Source organism: Archocentrus centrarchus, chromosome 17 (assembly GCF_007364275.1).
Source record: "Archocentrus centrarchus isolate MPI-CPG fArcCen1 chromosome 17, fArcCen1, whole genome shotgun sequence".
NCBI classification, from domain to species: Eukaryota; Metazoa; Chordata; class Actinopteri; order Cichliformes; family Cichlidae; genus Archocentrus; species Archocentrus centrarchus.
Window position 1 is genome coordinate 28,994,934 of NC_044362.1, and position 22,292 is coordinate 29,017,225.

The 22,292-nt window shown below is 40.6% G+C and overlaps 1 protein-coding gene across 1 annotated transcript in view; it reads left to right on the top strand.

Annotated features, from left to right (window-relative positions):
• Nucleotides 1-12,592: 12,592 nt before the first annotated feature.
• The window catches only part of LOC115795422 (contactin-associated protein-like 4), a 142,890-nt gene continuing 133,190 nt past the window's right edge, over nucleotides 12,593-22,292 (top strand). The window contains exon 1 of the mRNA XM_030751320.1: nucleotides 12,593-12,703. Within this exon, the coding sequence (XP_030607180.1) occupies nucleotides 12,619-12,703 (85 nt within the window). The 5' untranslated portion in view covers nucleotides 12,593-12,618. The remainder of the gene's footprint in view (nucleotides 12,704-22,292) is intronic.

Below are 22,292 nucleotides of genomic sequence, written 5' to 3' on the forward strand. Positions count from 1 at the left end.
GTTACACACATCTGTATAGGGCAGGGATCCTCAAATCCAGGCCTTGAGGGCCGGTGTCCTGCAGGTTTTAGATGTGTTCCTGATCCAGCACACCTGAGTCAAATATAGAAGTCATTAGCAGGACTCTGGAGAACTTGACTGCATACTGAGGAGGTAATTCAGCCATTTGATTCAGGTGTGTTGGATCAGGGACACATCTAAAACCTGCAGGACACTGGACCTCGAGGCCTGGATTTGAGGACCCCTGGTATAGGGTATTAGCAGACTAAATGACATGGCTGATCTCACTAGTTAGCAGCAGAAATGCTTCTTGGTCAAACTAAGTATTCATTTTTCATTCATTAATGTGCGATGCCAGTTAACTTTGGAGTCTAAGATTTTGCGCAGACAACAAAATCCATCACTGCAAGATGCAGGGTATGGCACTTATTTGCTGGTTTGCTGACTTTGCCCTATAGAGATGTTAATATTTATATTTTTACCGCCATATTTTCTGTTGCAGAATTCTCCCATAGAGTTGAAATTGAGATTCTGGCACAGGCCTGTGCTCTTCTGCAGTATTTGCATCTCCAAATGAGCAAATGCATGTTGCCTGTTTCTGGATGCTAGTCTGAAAGGAAATGAGGCTTTTTTGTGTTAGCACTACAAACATTAGCTATACTCTGTATATTATTCTGGCACTGTATGTGCCATATTATGTACAATGCCACACAGTGTTTCTTAAATATATGCACAATATTTTTACAGTGTTTAGCTCAGATTTGATTGTTTTGAGTGTTTTATTTTAGACTAGTCAGTTTGTTCACTTTTAGGCAATTAAGGACATTAGTAGCCAAGAACATCTGTACTCTGTGATCATCACTGGCCTTGGTCACAGTAAGATATCTTTGCAATGACCAGAAAGAATGAAGAGAAAGCTTTCTGCCATTCTTCAAGCTTTGGGTATTTACTGCTGCTTGGTTATTATTAGTGTAATGTGAGTATTAATGTTATCAATATTTAATTTTTAAAGATCACTCATGAGTATGACATGACACACCCACGTCTGATCTAACAATGCAACCCTTGTAAACACATGAGTGCGCACAGCTCCCTGCAAACACACACACACACACGCACAAACTATCCTCCAGCTTGTTCTAGTTGCCGCTACAGTCCAATGCTTGTTAGGATACTTGGTTTTTTAATCATCATTTAAATGTTAATCACAACAAGAGTTATAGTAATGAAAGCTTCCCCAAGTATTTCAGTCTCACTAAAAATAAGGGGATTCCTGAATTCGACACATTTCCTAGCACTATTTTATAGAAACCTTAAAGCACCTCTATTGTAGCTGCACTATTTCTTATTTGGGCTATTTCTAGAACGCACCCCATACAACAGACAGCAGGTCACTCACTCTGCTATTTGACTTAAGTGGGTCTTTAATCTCCAACAGAGGGGCTCTATTTCCAGCCGTTATTACCTAGAATGCAGTACAGAGCTTACAGTACACAGAAGACTGGACTTCTTTGTAAAATTCGTTAATTTCTCTCCCTCTTTTCTGGCTCCCAGCAGCTTGATCTCTGCTCTGCTCTCAAAGAAACTTTGTGTGTCTTTTCTGCTTCAGCCAACTGGCCAGCCGGTCAGGCAGCAGGCCTCCAACAGCCTGCAGCTGCTGCTGTGAATATAAAGCAGAGTCAGAGTGCACTGATCACCAGCTCGCTCCATCTGCTATTCAACACAAATACAAGTGTGGACAAAAGGCGAAGCAGTGGCCCGGGCTCAAATCACTCAGCGGCAATCTGACTCATCATGTTGGAGACATTTTGAGCCTTTAATGCTGGATGATTCTACTGCTTTCAGTCAGAGATTTTCATCTTGGAAAGATATGCGGTTCGAGATGTTTGATGGCATGAGGACTGTTTGCAAGGTTAACTGCTCTACTGATGATGAGTTTAATACTAGCCAGGTGGGTTCCTGGCAGCTCTAGTCAGTCACGATAACTTTCAGGGACTCTTGTTCTATAGACTGTACATCGTTTAATTTAATAAGGAGTTTAAATTAGCTGTGAAAAACTATGAGCAACTGCTAACTGTGAGTTTGGAACTTCATTAATTGGGTTTCTGGCAGCACTGACTGAAAAACATTCCTCTTTTAGACTCCAGCTTTTTGTTTCCTCAGAGGTTCAGGATGCAGTCGAGTATTCTGTAGTATCAGCCTAGAGATTCATGTCTCAGAGCAGGTCTGAATAAATGGAAAAGGTCTTATGTAGTGCTTTTCTACTCTAGCTGAGCACTCAAAGCACTTTATACAACACATTTGGATTTACCCATTCACACAAGCACTTCCTTCTACAGCTAAGTGCTTACTGTCTTAACATTCACACTCCGACGGTTGCATCAGAGGGCAACTTGGGATTCAATATCTTGCCCAAGGATACTTTGGCATGCAGACTGGAGCAGCCAGGATTCAAACTACCAACCTTCCAATTAGTAGATGGCCTGCTCTACCTCCTGAACCACAGCCAGTAAGCAAGTGAAGTTTAACAGCTGACAGTTAGTTGTCCCTGTTACAGGTGCGATACATTCTTGTAAAAAATGATAATGGGCATAGAACGAACTATGAAATCAGTTGGTCTAATCCTATCATTTGATCCATGGGGATCAAATGATAGGATTTATTTATTGCATGTGGTGGAATAAATAAAGTCTAAACCCTGTTTTAAAAGTCGTTTACAAAATGCTCAAATGCATGGGCCTACCTGTGCAGTAGCCCATTCAAATTTATTTCATTATGTTTATTCATCATGGCGGTAATTTTGCTGCAGAATCTAGGGAGGGAGCATAGCTGAACTTTGATCAGTTTTTTGCACTGGGCGGGAGATGTGAGCCTCTATAATGCGATCGACCACAAAAATTAACCCTGCACCATCGAGCCTGCGATATTTTGTCAACTCGCTGTCAAATATTTCTCCTACCCCCCACCCCCGTTTTTCTGCTGTTTTCTCCTCACAAACTGTGAAGTCACATCCCAGAAAGTTGATTCTGTACAGATGCAACATTTTTAGAGGGAGAAATGCTTCATCACTCATCCAAGTGACTTCTTCAGTCTCAGCTGATTGCAGGTTTCCCAAACCTCATGAACAGTTCTCTCTTACCTGTCCTCTTTATGACCTATTTGTAAAAGAAACAGGGGGGGAGAAAAAACAAATCCTCTGGTTGCTAGGCAACATGATAACATCATAACGTGATATAGATAAACCGTTCGGGGGCCTAAGACGTACTCGTGTTCCCGGACAGACCGACAGAGATTTGTAAGACTTCTTTCATACGACATAATGATGCTACAACTGTGACTTCTCTCCATGCTCTGTTGGAAAAAGGGCCTATCTTGATTTTTAGAAACAAACCTGATATGACTGTAGATCAGACAGCACATTACAGTGAAAAGCTTCTCTCTCTCTTTACAATATTTATCCTAAAACTCACACAGAAATACTAACAGATCCCAAGTTGATGTTTTCACCAGTATTCGCACTCTGGAATTTTCAGCTCTGCTCATGAAGCATAATTAAATGAATTTAAACTAAATGGAGCTGCAGAAAAAAAAATCCTACACAGATGAAGTCATAATTAAAAACCATGTATATTGCACAGCCTTTATATCAACCACTTACTTTCAGTTTTATTTACATCTAGACTGGCCTCTCCCTCTGTGCTCATTCTCATGCAGCTCTCCTTTCTATTTTTCAGAAGTCCATTCAGTGTCTCTGTTTAGCTGTGCAGGAAGTTACCATGGTAAAGGAAAAATATTTAATTAATGGTCATGTGGTGCAAAAGTAACAACTTGCTCGGGGATCAGGTTCAAAATCTGCTGAAAGCTTTGACCGGCCAACTTGGCAGGTCGGAGAAAGAAATTCCTCTGCTTTTGACAGAAGAGGAGATGGTTTAGTAGTGAAGGATCCATTGGGAGCTGAGGGTTGAATGAGCGCTCAAATAAAAGCAAGTTTGAAGAAGTTGATTCAGTCACTAAAACATTTTACTTCTTTGGCTATGACCACAACTTTGCAACTAATGGCAATATACTTACCAGCATTATTGCCTGGGGTGCTTTTTAATTAACAGACAAGCCCTGCCAAACGTTAGTTTGTGGGATTGGTAATTCATTCAGTAATTGTTTTACCCACTCAGGCAAGAAAAGCAAAGTAGTACTCAATCACCAAAAGACACCAAGTTCAGTCTCAAGAATCTTCAAACGCTGTGATGAAATTATGGAAAGGAAGCCCAAGGATCAATGCACTGTGCTAGAGCCTGCATCAGAACTTTTCAAAGTCCAAACTGTAGACACATCTGAAAATCACCTGTTGGAAGGAGACTATCAGGTTTTTATGGTCACAGATAAAACACTGATTCACATAGGTTTTTATCTGCGAATCAGGATGCTGCAACATCCAGGATAGTGAGCCAAAACACACCTCCAAGATCTTAAAGGATGCTTGACCAACAAGAAAAATGACAGAGTAGTATCAGATCACTGACCTTAACCCAAGTGAGATGGTTTAGTATGAGTTGAATGAAAAAATAAAGCAATAGCAAACAACAAGTGTAGTTGGGAAAACATTCTAGATGACTAACTTATCTTAAAACATCTACCAGAAACAGGAAGCCTGATCTGGCGCAAAATACAAATATACACCTCAAATGTATAGTGTAAGATCCTCTGCTTGTCCACCACCATGTCCGGTTGGTTAGCCATCACAAGTTTGTCTGTATCTGGAAGTCCCACAGGATCTTCATTCTGTCATTTTCAACCACCCGTGGGGGCGTATCCCATTTTGACCTCGGGATTTCCAGGTCATACTCGGCACAGATGTTCCTGTATACTATACCTGCCACTTGGTTATGGTGTTCCATGTATGCCCTGCCTGCTAGCATCTTGCACCCTGCTGTTATGTGCTAAATTGTCTCAGGGGCATCTCTGCACAGCCTGCACCTGGGGCCTTGCCTGGTGTGTTAGACCCGAGCCTCTATCAATCTTGTGCTCAGAGTTTGTTCCTGTGCTGCCATGATTAGTTCCTTTGGTTGGACTGAATGTATATTCAGTTCAGTTTTGTTCAGCCATTGTTAAGATTTTTCTACAGTATATCAGCCACTTCTTCTATCTGCCGGTGGTACATGCCGTGCAGAGGCCTGTCCTTCCATGATGGTTCCTGTTCTTGCTCCTCTTCTTTCTCAGGTTTCTGCTGCCTGAGGTACTCACTAAGCACCAGATCCTTTGTGGCCATCTTTCTGATGTTCTCACAGATATTTGTTGTTTCATCCAGGATAGTTGTTCTGACACTCACTAGTCCTCAGCCACCTTCCTTCTGCTTAGCATACAGTCTCAGATTGCTGGATTTGGGGTGAAACCCTCCATGCATGTAAGGAGCTTTTCTTTCTTGATGTCAGTGGCTTTTATTTCCTCTTTTGAACAGTTTATTATCCCAGCAGGGTATAGGTGTTGATTGCCCAGATCTAGTTCTTCCCATTCAGCTGACTCCTCAGGACTTTCCTTATTCTCCGCAGGTATTTGGCAGTTGCGGCTTTCCTCGTGGCCTCTTCATGGTTCCCATTTGCCTGTGGGATTCCAAGGTACTTTTAGTTGTCCTCAGTGTCTGCAGTGTTGCGTTCTGGTAGTCAAATTCCCTCAGTTCTACCTTCCCTCTCTTTGTTATCATCTGACTACACTTCTCCAGTCTGAATGACATTCCGCTGTCATTGCTGCAGCTCCTAGTGATGTGGATCAGTGAATCGATGTCTTGCTTACTCCTGGCATACAGCTTGATGTCATTTTAATACACACACACACACACACACACACACACACACGTGTGTCTCTGAGTAACCATCGCACTCATCTATCTGTTTTCTTTCATTATCCAACATAATCACAGGGGGCTCATCAAAGTTGACACTGGGAAAGAGGCTGGATACACCCTGGATACATCACCAGTCCATCACAGTGCTAGTGTTATTTTATTTTGGATCTTTTCTTGAAAAGCATGAGAGAAGAGAGTTGGGTCTTGTCATCATCACCCCCCCCCCCCCGCTTCCCCCAAAAACAAATAAAAAAAAAACATGAATTGCTCAAGCTATTGCTTTAAGGTACTGTGACACTAGCACCAGTCTCTATCAGTGTTTTTGTCTCCCTTTCAGTTAAATTGCAGTCTGTCTGAATGACAAATTCATGGGTGTGCTTCCTGTTTTGGTCTCATTTCTTTGCCAGCTCTGGCAGAATGGAAACTTTGCTAAGCTTTGTTCAGTGTCCCAATTTTAAAATAGAGAATTGATTATCCGAGCAGTGCCCCATCACCAGACTGTTATGAGCATTATTGCAGTACCAGATTATAAAATCCCCCAAGCCACATATAGCCCACTCTCAAACAATTTGATCATTCAAAAAAATATTGCAGTTCAATAAGGAGAGATCATTTGGAAAAACTGAACATGATTTATTGTGATACAGAAATTAATTAATCTATTGGGTGAGTAGACTCCAGTGAGCCATCATGGCAGAACAGAATCCCAACAGTGATAGGATTTAGGACGGGACCCCCTGGAGTCTACACGCTGGTGTTGATGAAGCTGGAGATGAAGGCTTGAATGGAGCTCTGAGTGACCAGGGTGAAGCAGAGATGGAGAGGAGGCAGGTTGTATGAATGAGAGTCTAAAAGGCAGAAGAGCACTAAGATTTAAAGCACACAGATTGGAGACGGATTGCTTTGCTGAAGGTGGGGAAGACAAGGATTGGACTCAAGTAATGATGTCAGTATTGACTTAGACTGCGTGGGAAAGTGGAAGTGATGTAAAGAATAGGCTAGCAGCCGAACACCCAGGAAGCAGGCACATGAGTGATTACAGATCTTCCTTATTGAACTTCCGTATAAGCCTAATTTTTATCCCATGGGCGGCTGAAGTGACTGTTCCATATTAGGGATATACTGAAGCAGAAGTTAACATTTAATTGACAGTGGTCTTTCATGCTCATCATATGAGTACTTTTCCACAGGCCTGTCACCCTGTGCTGTCATCACAATTTAGGATGATTTCCTTCTGCTGTCAAAATCTCCAACCAGACAAGATAAAAATGTTACAGTCTGATAAATGTGCTCCATCCAGGTTTAACTGACTAACTCCAGCGAGAAGGCCTTACCCTATCAAATTCTTCTCTGTATCCGTGGAGGACGGAGGGACATTAAAGTGTTCACTGATGGATAACTTCTGGGTCACAATTAACTCACGTCCTCTGCTTTCAACTATATAATACCCATTACTGCCAAACCAAATGGTCACAAAGACTCTTATCTTCTTTCTTTAACCTGTAAATGAAAAATCTGGTCACTTTTTTTTTTTACACACAATTCTTTGAAGGCTTTTCTATTTGAAATGAAGCAAATTGGTTTTCCCTCGTGTCCCATTGTAGGCCAGTTTCACTGAGAACTGCCAAGTGATTCTATCAAACCTGTCAGACGAAGCAGAAACTAATCTTCCTTTAACAAAGTGAAAACTGCATCCATGTTGTGCAGTTGTTTTCCTTTTCAAACTGTACAAAACCTAAGATGAACTCTTCCCTTCCCCACATTTTATTCTTCTGTGGATTTTGCGATCTTTAGAGCTGGTTGAAAGAGAAATGAGAGTGTGCATTCATTATCCCTTTACCTGCTTCTAAATGTTAGGCAGAGTTATTTTCCATTTGTCTTTATCAGTCTAACTTGCTGTGTGTGTCACTGTTTGTTTGACCCCTGCCACCAAAAGCCTGCTGTTTTCTCAGATCGACATAGTTGAAAAACTTCTCGCCCATCTGATTTTAAACATTAAACAGCCAGCTGTTTTCGCTGTGTGCGGTATGTGCACAGGCCGGCGAGGTTTCTGATGCTAATGCTGAGTGTTTGTATCTGATTCTCCCACTGTGTTTGCTCTCAACAGGTTTTTTATCATCTCGTTCCCCTGCTGTCTATACTCTCGGTAGGTTTTCATTATCAGATCCCCCTGCTGACTCTCTGCACGCCTTCCCCTCTCTTCTCTGTTTTCATGGCTTTTTCTTGACCGTGCGTTATCGACCAAATGCAACCAACAGCTTCTCTCTCTAAATGTATGCACTCTGTATTCTGCACTGCACCCGATCTGTTGAATGTGACATTATAACCTCATCCCCAGGCACTTCTGTGTTACACAAATTGGTCTAAAACTACTATTGTGTGTTGAATCACAGTGGCTTTAACCCACCTCTTACCCTTGACTTGTTTAAAGCCAAGAGACAATTTTCCTTCCAAGTGAAGAGTAAATTTTAACCAAATTTCTATAAAATCTAGGTGCCATTAAGGCCTTACAGAGGGAGACCACACAAAGACAGAAGTAGGTCTTTTTTAGTGTATTTATCTGTGGAACTTTACAGTCTCCTCGTCTTTACATGCAGAGCAGATGTTTTTGTCTCTCACAATGCAATGAACACAGCAAAACATTTCCATCCATACTACCTGACAAGTTAGTTTGAATTAGTGGCAGCTCCTGGATAACTCAGATTACAATGGCCTATGAGAACAAGCTGCTAATATACTTTATCAGAAACATTAAATGAGGAGACATGGCTCAAAAATGACTAAAAATGTGTGGGAGGATTCTGAATGGTGGCTGCCTCACCCCTGCCCCCAAAAGCCAAACATCAGATGGCTAATTTTCTTGGCATATTGATGTATCAGTGTAGTCTGAGGTCAGCTAGTCTGATGTAATTTAGCTTCTGGGGGCAAGATACAATATTGCAGAAGTTCCAGTGTAGGACATGACATATCTAGGCTAAGAAGCTAAGTAATTATTGGGTGAGGACCAGTGGTTGTCCAATGCATTTTGACATATGCAGTTCTTCTTTTTCTCACCACACAGACTTGCATGTAACCAGTTCTGCTGCAATGCCAATATCATAACCAGGAATTAAAGTGGGCTAGAAAATGAGAAAAATCTTTAACCCCTGATTATCACTCTTAGCTGAGATCAAATGTACCAATTATCAGTTTGCATTTAATCTGCTGATGTATTTTATTTTCCTTTGGGATGTGACATTAGCTGCTAGCAAATGGCTGGAACTCATTCATAACAGCTCATGTAACACTTGTATTGTAGAATACAGTTGCCTAAATCCACACAGAGCAGTAAACCTCAGAGCCATGAGCAGCAAGTCAGCTGATCACATTTCTCAGTCAAAGCAAGTCCACCAGAGTCCTCAGGACTAATTAATTCAACACTACCTTAGGGTCCCCCCATTTCCCAAATCCCACTTTGCCCCTGTGGGGCCCTGTAACAGAAAAATAAAGGTTGCTTTTAGCCGTTAATCCTGCAAAGCTACGGCAGTAGTCTAAAAAAATTGGGGGCTAGAAATGAGCATACTTTAAAAAAACATCATCTCCTGTAATGCTTCTCTTGCTAGCAGTTTATATTAAAAACAATGCACAACTACTCAGTGTCTGAAAGTATTTACTCATCCTAGTTTAATACAGCAAACTCCTCCAAGTGTAAAGGTTTTTGTGTCATTTAGAATTTCTGTGGTTTTGCACATTTCCAGTGTTTGCAGTTTTTTAATGTATAAGAACAAAGCAGATGGAAGGAAATGCACTCCACTTCTTTGGCTGATTAACACAAATCCCTCTGGGATCACATAGTAGGAAAATCAGGAAAGTGGCTAAACTGAGAAATCACATAAACAGCTGAGAGGCGTAATGGCTTTTCATTGCAGTTGAATTTAATGTCTTTGTCTTTCTGAGCTTTTTGTTTGTTGTAGCTTTTATTTTTGCTTTCTCGTCATCTGCTTGACCCTGTAAGTCCTGATGTTCCTCAGAAATTTGTCTGAAAGAGAGAGACCGTAATGGAGTGGCATCACATTTTTAGGAAGACTACAAAGCTGTATATTAGATATAAATCTGAGGTACTTATATTTTCATTTCATGCAAACCACCACATTTTACTGAGAATTAAGTGCGTTTGTGTGTGTGTGTGTGTGTGTGTGTGTGCGCACGTGTGTGCATGTAAAACTGAAGTGATTATTCAGTTAATTTATCAGTCAGTTGAAATGTAACTGATCTCATCTAAGTTTCATCAATGAAAAATACACATGAAGTCTAAAATTAAAATATTGTTTATATTGTTTAACAGTAGAACATAATGACTTTTTATATCTCTCCTACTCTTTGTATTTTATTAGTTATTAGTTTTATTAAGCTGGAGGAATAAAAGGTTCTTTAAATACATTCCTCATGACTAAATGATAGTTATGCTAATGATGATTCTCGTCAAAATTGCTCCACAACCAACTGTGTTAACTCCTGTGGCTTGAAAGCGAGCTATTAAATTGTCTAATAACATCACAGGTACAGTAATTGCTATCACTGTGTACTCACTGTAATCTTTGCTCGATGTCTCTCCGATCATGTTGCATAGCTCGATTTCTTTCAGCCTGATGCAGAGCTCGCAGATATCGTCCGCCTCGCTCCATGAAGCTGCACTAGGACCTTCTTCTGCCGCACTGAAAGCATCCAGAGGCTGGTAATCAGGCACCACCAAAACATTCGATGTCTTCCAGGCTGCTGAAGCTTCAAGCTGCTGATCAACACCATCATTCAAGTTCTTAGCAAAGCAGTCATTTCGGGAACTGATGGGGGAAGATTTCATCTGCTCTGGTTTAGGGTTAAAATGAGGCCAGATTTTCTTGTTGTCTGTTCTGTTGTGGATAAAAGGGTAATACCTGCCAGCAGCCATTTTGCTCATAGAGCGCATTATTATTGTTTAGATTCAAAGTGGGAGACATCTACCTTTAGATATTCTAGAATAGGAGGCAGTTTCAGGTTCCACAGTAACCGATGACAGATATTATGAAAAGACCAAACCCAACTCACAACCCTACTAACAGTCTTGCATCCAGAGTACCCTGTGGCACATTGTTGTTTAAAACAAAACACAGGCTGATATGCTTCTTCAGTCTGAAAAAAGTCTAGATCCATTTGAAAAGTGAAGCTTGCACACGTGTGCCTAAAACCTGTATTCTTTCCTTCAGTTGCCAGATGGGGGCACGTCTTCTGGTTGCTAAAACAAGCCAGATTGTATAGAAGTCTGTGGGAAAGCTTCTGCTCAGTTGATCTGTGGCCACAGTAAACCTTTTCTTGATACAGTAAGGCTACGGTCTCAGTTGCAAGTTGCAAGCCATTTAAACTAGCATGAGGTTCATGTTATAAATTATGATTTTCATCAGAACCAAAAAGGAGGACAAAGACATGCTTTAGTTTGGTTAACATGCTCCAAAATAAGGTTCTAACCCCCCTGAAAATGATGCTTCTATCACAATTTTCCTGCTGCAGACTTCCACAATAGATTTTAATTCAGGATTCTTTGAGTACCATGTCTCCTCTTCTAATGTATCTGCAGCATTTCAAAGGGATGATTAGAAATGTTGCTCAGACATTCCCCCCAGCCAAGTACACAGCAGTTTTGCTTTTTTAACACAAAACAATAACAAATCAATATTCCAGAGTATGTGGAGCGGCCTAGATGGTGAAGGTGATTGTGCTGATGCTGTTTTGAATGAATCTGTTTCCCAGTGCAATGCTGTGGCTCAGCAACGTCTCTTCAAGACAGTAATGAAACTCTAACTTTTCATGTGACTTGTCATGCTTTTGCAGGATTTGGTAGCTATTAAAATAAACACACACGCACACATGAGCGCACACACACCTCCTTTTAACAAAGAGATGATAATATATTGTGGAAAACGTGCTTGTTTGATTACTTGCCCAGAGCTGGGTGAAAAGATTGATGATGCTCTGATGTTTGTGTGGTAGCTAATGTGAAGCACAGTCAGTAGCTGATTAGGTTAGCTTGGATCTTGGCAGTGACCTCCAGGAGCTGAGTCTGGAACAACTTGTACACAGATTGTCCTTTTTTTTTTCTCTAAACGAAATGTAAAACATTTCAGCTTTTTTGAGATTTTACAGCCGAATATTTTGATGGCAACTTTTTTTCAGAGCTATCCCACAATTTTTTTTGTATTGTTTATTAGTAAAATTTATTTTAAACTATGACTCAGCAAAATGTAAAGGCTCCATTCTTCTCACAAGGTTTGATCTCTTGCTTTGCACACGTTTCAAGCGTACAAATGCACCAAATGCTTAAAAACTTAAGCGCATATACAGTCAGTCAGTAAAAAAAAAAAAAAAAAAAAAGCAGGATTTAAAATGCACATACCATAAAAATAAAGTGTTGAGTAAGGCGTGGATTTTTGTGTGTAAATGTGCATTTCACGTGAAACGAGTCTGCCTGGAAGGATTTATTACCTCATTGGAACTGAAGGACCCAATCTTGCAAGGCGCAGGGTTTTTGAAACTGCGCTTATTAAACATCGATGGAGTGGAGAGGAGGCGCACGGAAGCTGGAGCTGCGAACGCGTAGTAAAACCCTCCACTCTCTCTCTCTCTCCTCTCAGTCTCCCTCACTGCCTCCCTTCCTCTCCCCCCAATTCTGGTTTGAGGAGATCTCTCTTGGAGCTGGAGAGGAGAGGTCGGCCGTCTCTCTCCTCCAGCAGCCGCCGGGCTTCTGTGCAGCCTCTCGCCGCTTCATCATGGATCTGGGAACTAAAAGAGTTGCTGGGATTATCGCTCAGGTCGCCCTGCTTCTCTCCTGCTCGTACGGGACAACCGGAGAAGGTGAGCTTTTTTTTTTTTTTTTTTTTTACTTTTCCCGCAGGTAACACAGCGAGTGCGAGGAGCGCGGACACGGAGAGTCTGCTTGAAACACGGCATCCCTCTGATTACGGTGATAGAAACAAGGAGTCCCTGTTGTCTGGAAATTTTAGTTGTTACTTTTTTGTTAATATTAAAGCTTTATAGAGAGTTTTTTTCTTTAAATGTAGCAGCTTTCAGCGCGTCTTTGTTGCGTATCAGGGGAAATGAAAAGAGTTGAAGTGGTTTTAATGAATTTTTGCCTTTATTCTTAGAGCAACATTTAAGCTAAATGCTTCTAATCCATAAGCCAACTTTTCTAGAATATCCTCCCCCTTGTGATTAAGCCCATTGTATTATATTTTTTCCCGTCTTTCCCGATTCTCAGACTCCAAATGCCCCCTGAAAACCTTTGTATTTAGGATGGTGCAGCCCAGAGAAGGTTTCACAGAGCTCAGTGTTTGTCAGTAAAAGATCTCAGCTGTGTGTTTATACCTGTTTAGGCTGAAAGAGGCATCTTTATGACAACTATGGAATAGAGTTCAACCACTCAATGTATGCAACAAGGTTATGTATTTGCTTTCTGGTTAATTTTGTGCTTGGCACAGCATGTTGAGCCTGCAGGGACTACGTGTGTGTGTATGTGTGTGTGTGTGTGTGTGTGTGTGTGAGAGAGAGAGAGAGAGAGAGAGAGAGAGAGAGAGAGAGAGAGAGCGAGAGAGAGCGAGATTGACTGCAGGTTGAAGATGTGGACATGAGACTGAGATGTTTGCTGGCTTGAGTCTGAGGTGAAGAAATGCCACTTTTCATCACTGAATCATGTCTGAATTGAGCTTTAGTGAATCTCCAAGCTGTGTGTCTGAGTGGGAATGTGTAGCTGGGCGTTGCTGTTATCCTTCCCCGCCCGAAAGAGGAGCAGAATGGGAGAGAGATGGACAAAGAGAGCAGAGGTGGAGATGACATCTCAGTCGAAACAGATGGCAAAGGAAGTCTCATCCTCCTGTTTTGTTCTCTTCTCTCACAGCTCAGTGATTTCTTTTTCTTTCCCATTTCCTAGCTTTCCTGCCTTTGCCTTTCAAGGTGTGATTTGTGCAAGATATTGTCTTCACTATTCTGTCCATACCCTTTTACTCTGCCAGACTTCCACTTTTGTTTTTCTTGTTCCCCTTTCCTCTCGCTTCCATATTTACAGTCACTGACCCCCTGAATCCCCCAGTCACTAGAAACACTTGCTCTGCAGCCAGAACATTGCTCACACCCACAGAGCTTCATTTGAAATTCAAGTGGAGACCTCAAAGTTTCCAAAGATGCCAGATTTGTCAGACTGAATGTTGTGAGCATGTTGGGTTAAAGGGATACACTAGACATCCTGAATATTTTCACTTGATAGAAGGGTGCAGTCATGAAAATACATGAAGTGTTGTGCTTATTAATGCATTTGGATGTTTGAGCTTCACTGTGCAGAATGATATATGGGCAGTGTGACACCAGAAGGCTGGATTCACTTTTCATCTGGTGGAGGGGTGGAGGCTCTCTGAGCCCACCTTAAATCTTTGTTTAAAAGGAGACCTATTTTGATTTTCTTAATTTTCTGTCATAAATATATTGTTAGAATGGTGGATATTCATTTTTAAATATGGTCAGAGTTTAAATAATAAAGTCAGAGCCTAGTTTCAGTCCATTTTTTTCTACTCATTACTCTGCATGGTGTTCTAAAGAGGAGATATCATACAGTAAATATGGTCATCTCAGGCTCACAGCCACCTACCTGCTCAAACCTTCTGTTTACAAGGGGCAGCCAGTCACCCCCCCCCCCCCCCCCCCCCCAAACTTCATTTTCTTTGCTTAAGGGAAGAAGCGAAGCTAAAATTACTTGTTTCAGAGAGAGAGTGAACTGCACCGAGATCCCAGTATAAGGTGTATGAGTGAGCGGCTTATATAAGTGTAATGTGGACATTTGAAATATCGTATGTTCTGAAATGAACAATAATTGCATATTTTTAGGTTCTGGATTTCTAAGGGACAGAAGCAGAAACAGTTTTATACACTTTTGTGAAACTTATTGGGGGGTTTAATTTGTCTTTATATAATTTCAAACATCATTGAGCTTTAATAAAGCGCAGGAATGCCAACTGTAAAAGTACAAGCAAAGAGAACTTACGAGGATCCTAATCCGAAGGAATGAGCATAAGGAGCATTTGTTGGCTGACAATAATGATGTGATGAAAGAGAGACAGATTGCTGCGTCTACAGACTGTCAGATGATGGGCAAACCCTGTTATGGAAAGAATGTAGACAAAGTTGTGCGTATGCAGTTCGAGTAGATGGCTTTGTAGTTTCCATCCTTCCTTCCTCCCTGAATAAAACATCTAGAGCTTCACCAAAATGCCAGACTCTCTTTTTCCACCTGCTGTGTTTCTCCTTCAGTTGTTTCCTCTCTTTCCTGCTGCTTCTGCCTCAGATGTGGTGCTAACTCACCGTCCGCTTCTCCTCGACTCGTCTTTCTGCTTGTTGCTCTTTTCTTTTAGCCTTCTCTTCCTTTTGTTTCCTGTCAAGTGTCTCTCTTCACCCTTGTCCTACCCATGAGATGCAGCTCTATTTGTTTTCATTTTCCAGTCTTTTTCTTTGTCCTTTTCTACCTGACTGTCTTCTCTCCACCTGGATCAGAGTGTATCTTACTCTACTCACTCTTTTTCCCCTTTTCTCTACCTTCTACAACCTAATTTTTTCCTTCCAATTCACGTCCCCCGTGTTTTTAAAAAAAAATCTTTTCTGCATTTGTTCTTGCTGCTCACTGACTCCTTGCATTTCCACGTGAAGCTGATAACAATTTGTTAAACCTTTATGACCTAAAACCTTTTTTTCTGAGAGACCTTGCTCACCCCTTTAGGTGTTTTTCTGCACATTCTTCAGCCCAGCTTTAAGGTGGGTGGACCTGTATTTGGTGTCTGCTGACTTGCGTATATGAGGAACAGCAGAGATGTCATTTGTGTCACCTTTGCACATGCAAGAAAACTAACAGGGAAGCCCAGAAGATTTTCAGACTAACACACATTATGTGCACTTGTAATCCTGAGATAAAGTATATTATGAGTGAAAATGTGTATTTTGCTGCGCTGCATATCTGCAGATGCTGTTGGCACTGCTTGTCTGAGGGTTTAATAGCTACAGAAACCCTGTCATCCCACAGCAATCCCATATTTGATTAAGACGTCTCTGTTTGCAGTTGTGGCTGGTTGAAACAACTCAAAACACTTAATGTCTGATGTGCTTGGAGAACACCGCTTATGGACTAGCTCTGATTAAAAAGCAAATCTTTCAAATGCTAATTTTCTCAATATAAAAGTCGTGTGCAGTAGACTACTGATCCTCACACTGAGGTTAAATCAGACTGTTTTAAATAAATAAAAAATGTTCCAATGTCTAATTTCACTGATAAATACCAATTTAGTAAATGTATGTTCCTGGATATATTTATTTGTCACATTTTATTTTACAAAATTGTAAATGTTTAAGTCGAGCCTGATGTTGCTTTCCTGATAATGAACAGATCAGGTGCCGGGTGACAGACATTTTACAATGAGAATATAAAGAATCACTGACAGCAACGATAAGTAAAAATTAGAATGTTAAACAAAACGTCGTCCATTTGTGTCACCAGATGAAACACGTGGAGCCACCTGCTGCGGCTCGGAGCCGCAGGTTCAAAACCGCAGCTTTCAACATTCCTCCTAATGTCTGACCAAAGGTGAAATTTACCGCCTGGAACACATAACTGCATTAGGGATCCCCGTCTTGGGATGTGTCCGTGTGCCTTGAATTAGCTTTTAAAGTGAGTCACATGTGATCAGTGACAGGAAAGTCTGTGATTTAGGATGATTTAAAATGACCAGATAGTTTATTAACAGGAGCTGAAAGCTTAGAGAATATGTAGAAGTCGTGCCATGTCAGTGGCTCCATTGCATGAACGCTGAATGCTCAGTATTGACTGTTTCTAATAGTCTAGTTACTGTCAGTGTCTCTGTCTGTCGCTCTCAGTTTTCTTTATTTTTGCTTTGTGGTTCTTTTCCTTGGCTAGTCACTTCCTCTCTCTCTCTGTATCTGTCTCTCTCTGTGATTATCTCGCTCAGCGTGACCCAGCAGCACACTCATCATGCACGGGCCATAAACCACAGCAGCATAATAAGTTAAGACTGCAGAGATGGAGGGATCCCAGCTGCAGGTTCTTAGACTGAGCCTCACATCTCAATTCTCCACGGAGACTGTTCACTGTTCATTACAGAGGTGGCACTAAATGACAACAAAGTAGAGATACATATTTTAACAACTGATGATGCTTGGATGACTTGTTAGCTGAAGCAGTGAGCTGCTTTGTCCATGGAGTTGGCTTGATGAGATTCAGGGAAGTCGGCGAGCGAAGCAGCTGCCCGCAGGGCCGTAAAGCCAGTGTGCATTTAATCGCCTTCCAATATTAAAACATAAAAAAACATCAATGCATGTTCAGCAGCTCAGAAAATGGCAGCCATATGACTAAAATATAAACTAAAATATGCCTTTAAGCTGCCAAAAACAGTGAGTAACTGTTTATTCACCGGCGCCTCAGGTCAGTTTTAGGTGTTAGAATGAGGTAATGCAGGGATATAAATGGCATTGAAAAGTAGAGTAGAGAAACATAAAATCTGTAGTAATGCTGAGTTTATCAGCGGCCATTGGAGCTGGGCTGCCTTTGTTATGTTGAACACAGCCCAAATTTGACTAGAAAGATGTTCGCGTAATCCAATGATTTGACCATTAATCAGTAGTTCATTCAATGGCTCCTCTTGTCCTTGAGCAAGTCACTGAATGCTAAATAAGTGACACGCATGCCTCCTCTCTGTCAATGGCCAAAGTGTATTTTGGGAAATGTAGGAGATATACATAATGCAGAAAGTGGGACATTACTCTGATACACCTCCTGCTGTCTTTGAAGGAGGTCCTAAATATAGAAAAATAAAAGTTGGACGCGGCCTCTGAGTCTGAAAAGTGAAGCCAATGCAGAAGTGCCTTAAACCTGCATACATTCTAATAGTCACCAGGGGGGCAATACCTGTGGTTGCAAAGAAGTGCTATAGGAAAAACGACCCACGGAGTTGACCTCAGTAAACACTTTCCTAAAGAGTAGGAGTCAGTCCTTTTGGGTCCTACTGAATAAAATATTAAGTCCATCTTGGAGGATTATCTGGGGTGTTCTAATTGGGATTGCAATGAGCATAGAGTTTCACAGTTATGAGAGTAATTGTAATAAATGAGTAATAAATGCCAGTTTGGAAACACCAAGATGGCAACAGTGAAAACACTCATCTTGGGGTTTTAAAAGGGAATTTCAGAAACTGAATGATGACATCACGGCAGCGGCAGTGGCGGAAAGCAGATCAGGGCAGTAATAAGTGAAATGACATATTATAACATTTCAGTAATAATGATACACATACACACTGGCAACACAGTGCATAAAAGTGACACAAAATTCCTGCTTTTTGGCCTTTTTAGGCTTATTTCATATACAGAAATTGTGATGTGTAGATGTTGGTCTTGCAGTGCATCAAGTATGACCAGATCTCTGTATCATGATGCCAGCATTATCATGGGCAGCATTTCATGACAGTATTGTATGGCAAGCTACGCTGTGATTCCCAGCCTGAGTCTGAACCAGAGAATATCACACAAAACTGCTTTTTAAAAGAAAATAATTCATTCATTAATAAAAATATTGTTCTCTGTACCGAATGTCAAATATTAGTTGGAATCCATTTATTGCTCCTGTATTTTTTTAAAGAAACTATGTATGCTGAAGTTGAATTATAATAACCATTTCTTTTTTTTTTTTTATATAATAATATTTTAATCTTTATTAAGAGAAGACGTAAAGTTAAAATGTCATCTTAAGGTGTTATCAACCAGCCACAGTATGAAGATTGTTGAACATTAGAGCTTAGAGTGAATCCTCTCAGCTGCCTGCTGGGAAACAACCTGCACCGTGAAGGCTGGCTTGTGAAATCTTTGAGACAGCAAAGCAATGTTAACTACAGCGGTGAGTTAACTTATGTGAACCATTTCAAAAGTCATGTTGCAGGAACAGAATTTCAGCTAAAACCATGCACATGCATCCACAACCTGAGGGTCGAGGGGTGTGGAGGGAAGTTCACGGTCTTGTTTTGCTCGGCTTTTTAAAAGGTATTGAGCATCCAAATATTTTTTTATTGCAAGACTGAGTGGGTAGAATTGATGCAAAGAGAGGAAAGTAACAAAAATATAATTAGAGGTTTGTTTCAAATCTGCTGTATTTCCAATTGTGCCCTCTAAAAGTTTTATATCATGACTTATTTTTCCTCTGATTTATTTGAATAAATCTGAGCCCCACGCTACTTTGAATTTTGAGATTTCTGTTTTAATTGCTGGATTAAATCAGCTTTGCTGCATCATTAGTTGGTGCTTATTTCTCTTTTTATTTGATTATCTTTATTCTGCCTCTTCCAATCTTTTCCAAAGATATATATTTGTTCTACTACAAATTTTTGGCCTTCAGGGTTTTTGTTGTTTAGTTGTGTCCAAGATGTTGTTTTATTCTTGTGTTACCAAGAATGCAGAAAGCTATTACTTTTTTCTGAAAGTATTACTCAGTGAACAAACAAAACAATTAAGAAAAATACACAGTAGAGGTTTGTACCACATTTATGTGGACCCTCAATGACATCAGCCAAGCCTTACTGCTATATCTAGTCTACTATCAAGTCCACTATCAGTGAAGTTCAAGGGGTAAATCTTTGAAGTCTAATATCGTGCACTTCATTTGAATCCTAGGATCCTTCTGAGTAGCTTGTTGTCTCTGGTGTACAATATGGGTGTAGGTGGATGAAGCAATTGTGGTAAAGTAATGAACTTCCAGGGGAGGAAAAGTTGGAGTGCAGAGGGATCAGTGTTTTAGCACGCTGTTCCCATCTGTTATATTTATGAAAAAAGATTTTGAAGAGGCTACTTTGGGTGCAATATTGGTCTCCCGCCTCTTCAGTGATGAATTTTTATGCCTGTGCGCTGGAGACAGCTGTGGAGGAGGAATTTTGCTTTTTGAATTGTCCGTTCTTCCTGCGAACAGGATGCTGCGGGAGTGCGTCTGGAGCTATTGTAACCCAGGTTTTTTTTTTTTTTTGTAGGTACTATTTACAGATTTTCCCTGAACATATCACAAGCAGGAAGCATTAAGTTACTGTTTCAAAAACAGAATCCCTATGAGGATGCATTCACCGACTCTCTGTGTATATGATTGAACCCATTCAAACAGAATGGGTTAAATCATACAGAATGGGCAGATTGTTGGTTGCACCAGACAACATGAGTGGGTGACTGAAGTCAAACCAATGGCAATAAATAATCATATCAGTAAAAGCAGTGTAGAATATAAGCAAAAAAATTATAGCGTGTACTAGCTTTTTGAGAGTTTTAGACCATCAGGGTGCTGACATTTTGTAAACGTTATAACTTTTTGGATGGCTGTCATTTTCACACCATTTTCATATGCCTGTTTGCTACTTAAGACTTGGTTTTAGTATGCATGTATGTTTGTCCTTCCCCCTACACCCTTCTCCCAGAGTGAAGCAGGCAGCAGTCACTCTGGAGGAAACACCGGTAACAGAGAACAATTTTTAGCTAAAGCATAAGAACCGCCCAGTTAAAACGACCTCAAACGTGCTGCTGCATTTAACTGGTTGTCCACCCTGTGCACCCAGCAAGTTTGATGTGGAACAGATGAACTGTTGCCAAGATAGGTAATGAATGAATAGACTGACACGCAGAGTTTTTCAGCTTTATTTGGCACACATGATCATTTGGAGTCAAGGATAAACTTTTTATAATATTTTGATCAAAGACTGAGGTCCTTGTGACTTCGTAAAACACATTTTAGGTATTCTGGACAGCAGCTGTGTCCGTTTCACTGGAAGGTGCTACAGCAAAACGTCACCTTATGTTTATGTTTGTGGTTGCTGTAAAGGAAAGGGGTGTACTTAATTGAGCAACACGAGGCAACACAAGCTTCAGTCGTTTAATTACAATTAGTTTGTTTTCACTATCATTGGAAACCAAAATTTTATTTAACATTTAAGTTAATTCAATAATTGCTCAGTCCTATTTATTAATAAAGGGCTTTACAGTTTTTGCCTCTCATTCATAAACACTCTTACACCAGTGGGAGTTGAGGTCGCAGACAGGGCCATATGGCAGATATGTTTTTTTTTTTTTTTTTGATTAAACATTTATGTAACCAAAAAAGCAAGAATGCCATCTGGCTGTGCTATGAAACAATATCAGCACATTACAGATAAATTACACTTAGAAGACAGATTTATTTGGAACACTTAAGTTTAGGTCCACTGTTGGTCCTGCAGAGCAGGTAGTGTATACAGTACAGTAGGTGTAGAGACCGGTCAGTGACCCACTGGCAACAGTAAGAAAAATGTGTACTCCCCAGCTGGTTGGCGATTCATTGCTGGAGGTTGCCTGTTGTTGAGATGTAGGTGAAATTGGCCGCAAACAGTGTGCTGCACCAAAAACCTCCGTGTGATTGCAAGTGCAATTTGCATGAGAGATGCAGACATGTCTGCAGCACTATTTACTCAACAGCAGTAGTGAAAAGGTGTGATGCAAACCAGAAATGGAGAACGTTCACCTTCTGGTGGTGGGCAGAAGGTCACGAACCGGCCTCTAGGCCTTTGTGACTGCAGCCTTCCACAGCTTACTCACTGTAGACAATTCGGTGCCACAACTTGTGAAGATATGTGCTGGAACATTAAAAACAGGATCCTAATATACTCTGTAGAGTGGAGAGAGTTAAGATTTTGGCCTTTGAGTTTAATGTAGTGAGTAAACCACAGAAAACTACTCTCTACTCTTCTTCCCCAGTCTGTATTCATAAAACACACAATTAATTCAGTTAATCAAGCTTTTTAGCAAAGCGGTCAATTTTTGTGTTTTGTATCATGCTGTAAAATAATTTGAGAATGAAGTAAATCTGTGTTACACACATAAAGACTTTACCAATGGATATACAGACAAACTTAAGGCTGCATTGACAGAGTAGGGTTCAGGAATCGATAAAAAGAAGACTAGTGTGCTCCCTGAAAGAAAGAGAAATGAGATGAAAAGAAATAAAACTTTAATGTTCCTTGTGGGGGTAAGGGGTCAGTGCAGCTGAAAAAAAAAGAAGAAATGTGTGCGTGCACGCACACACACACACGCACACACAATCTGATGGAAACAATAAAACAAAAACAACAAAAATGTCAAACAGAAGGCAAAGCTTGCGTCGAGCTGTGTATGAGTGTGAACACTGCCAGATTTCTTGTTTAGGATGGAAAATGTATAATAAACATTATAATGATCCTGGAGTTATATTTTACTACATAGATAAAGAATAAAATTATAAAAGCCAGACATGACATGTTAAATCAATACGTAGATGGACAGTTCCTAAGATGGAGGCTAAACAGTAAAAACAATATTTGTAGGTTTTGACAGACGGTATATAAATTCAGAGTAACAA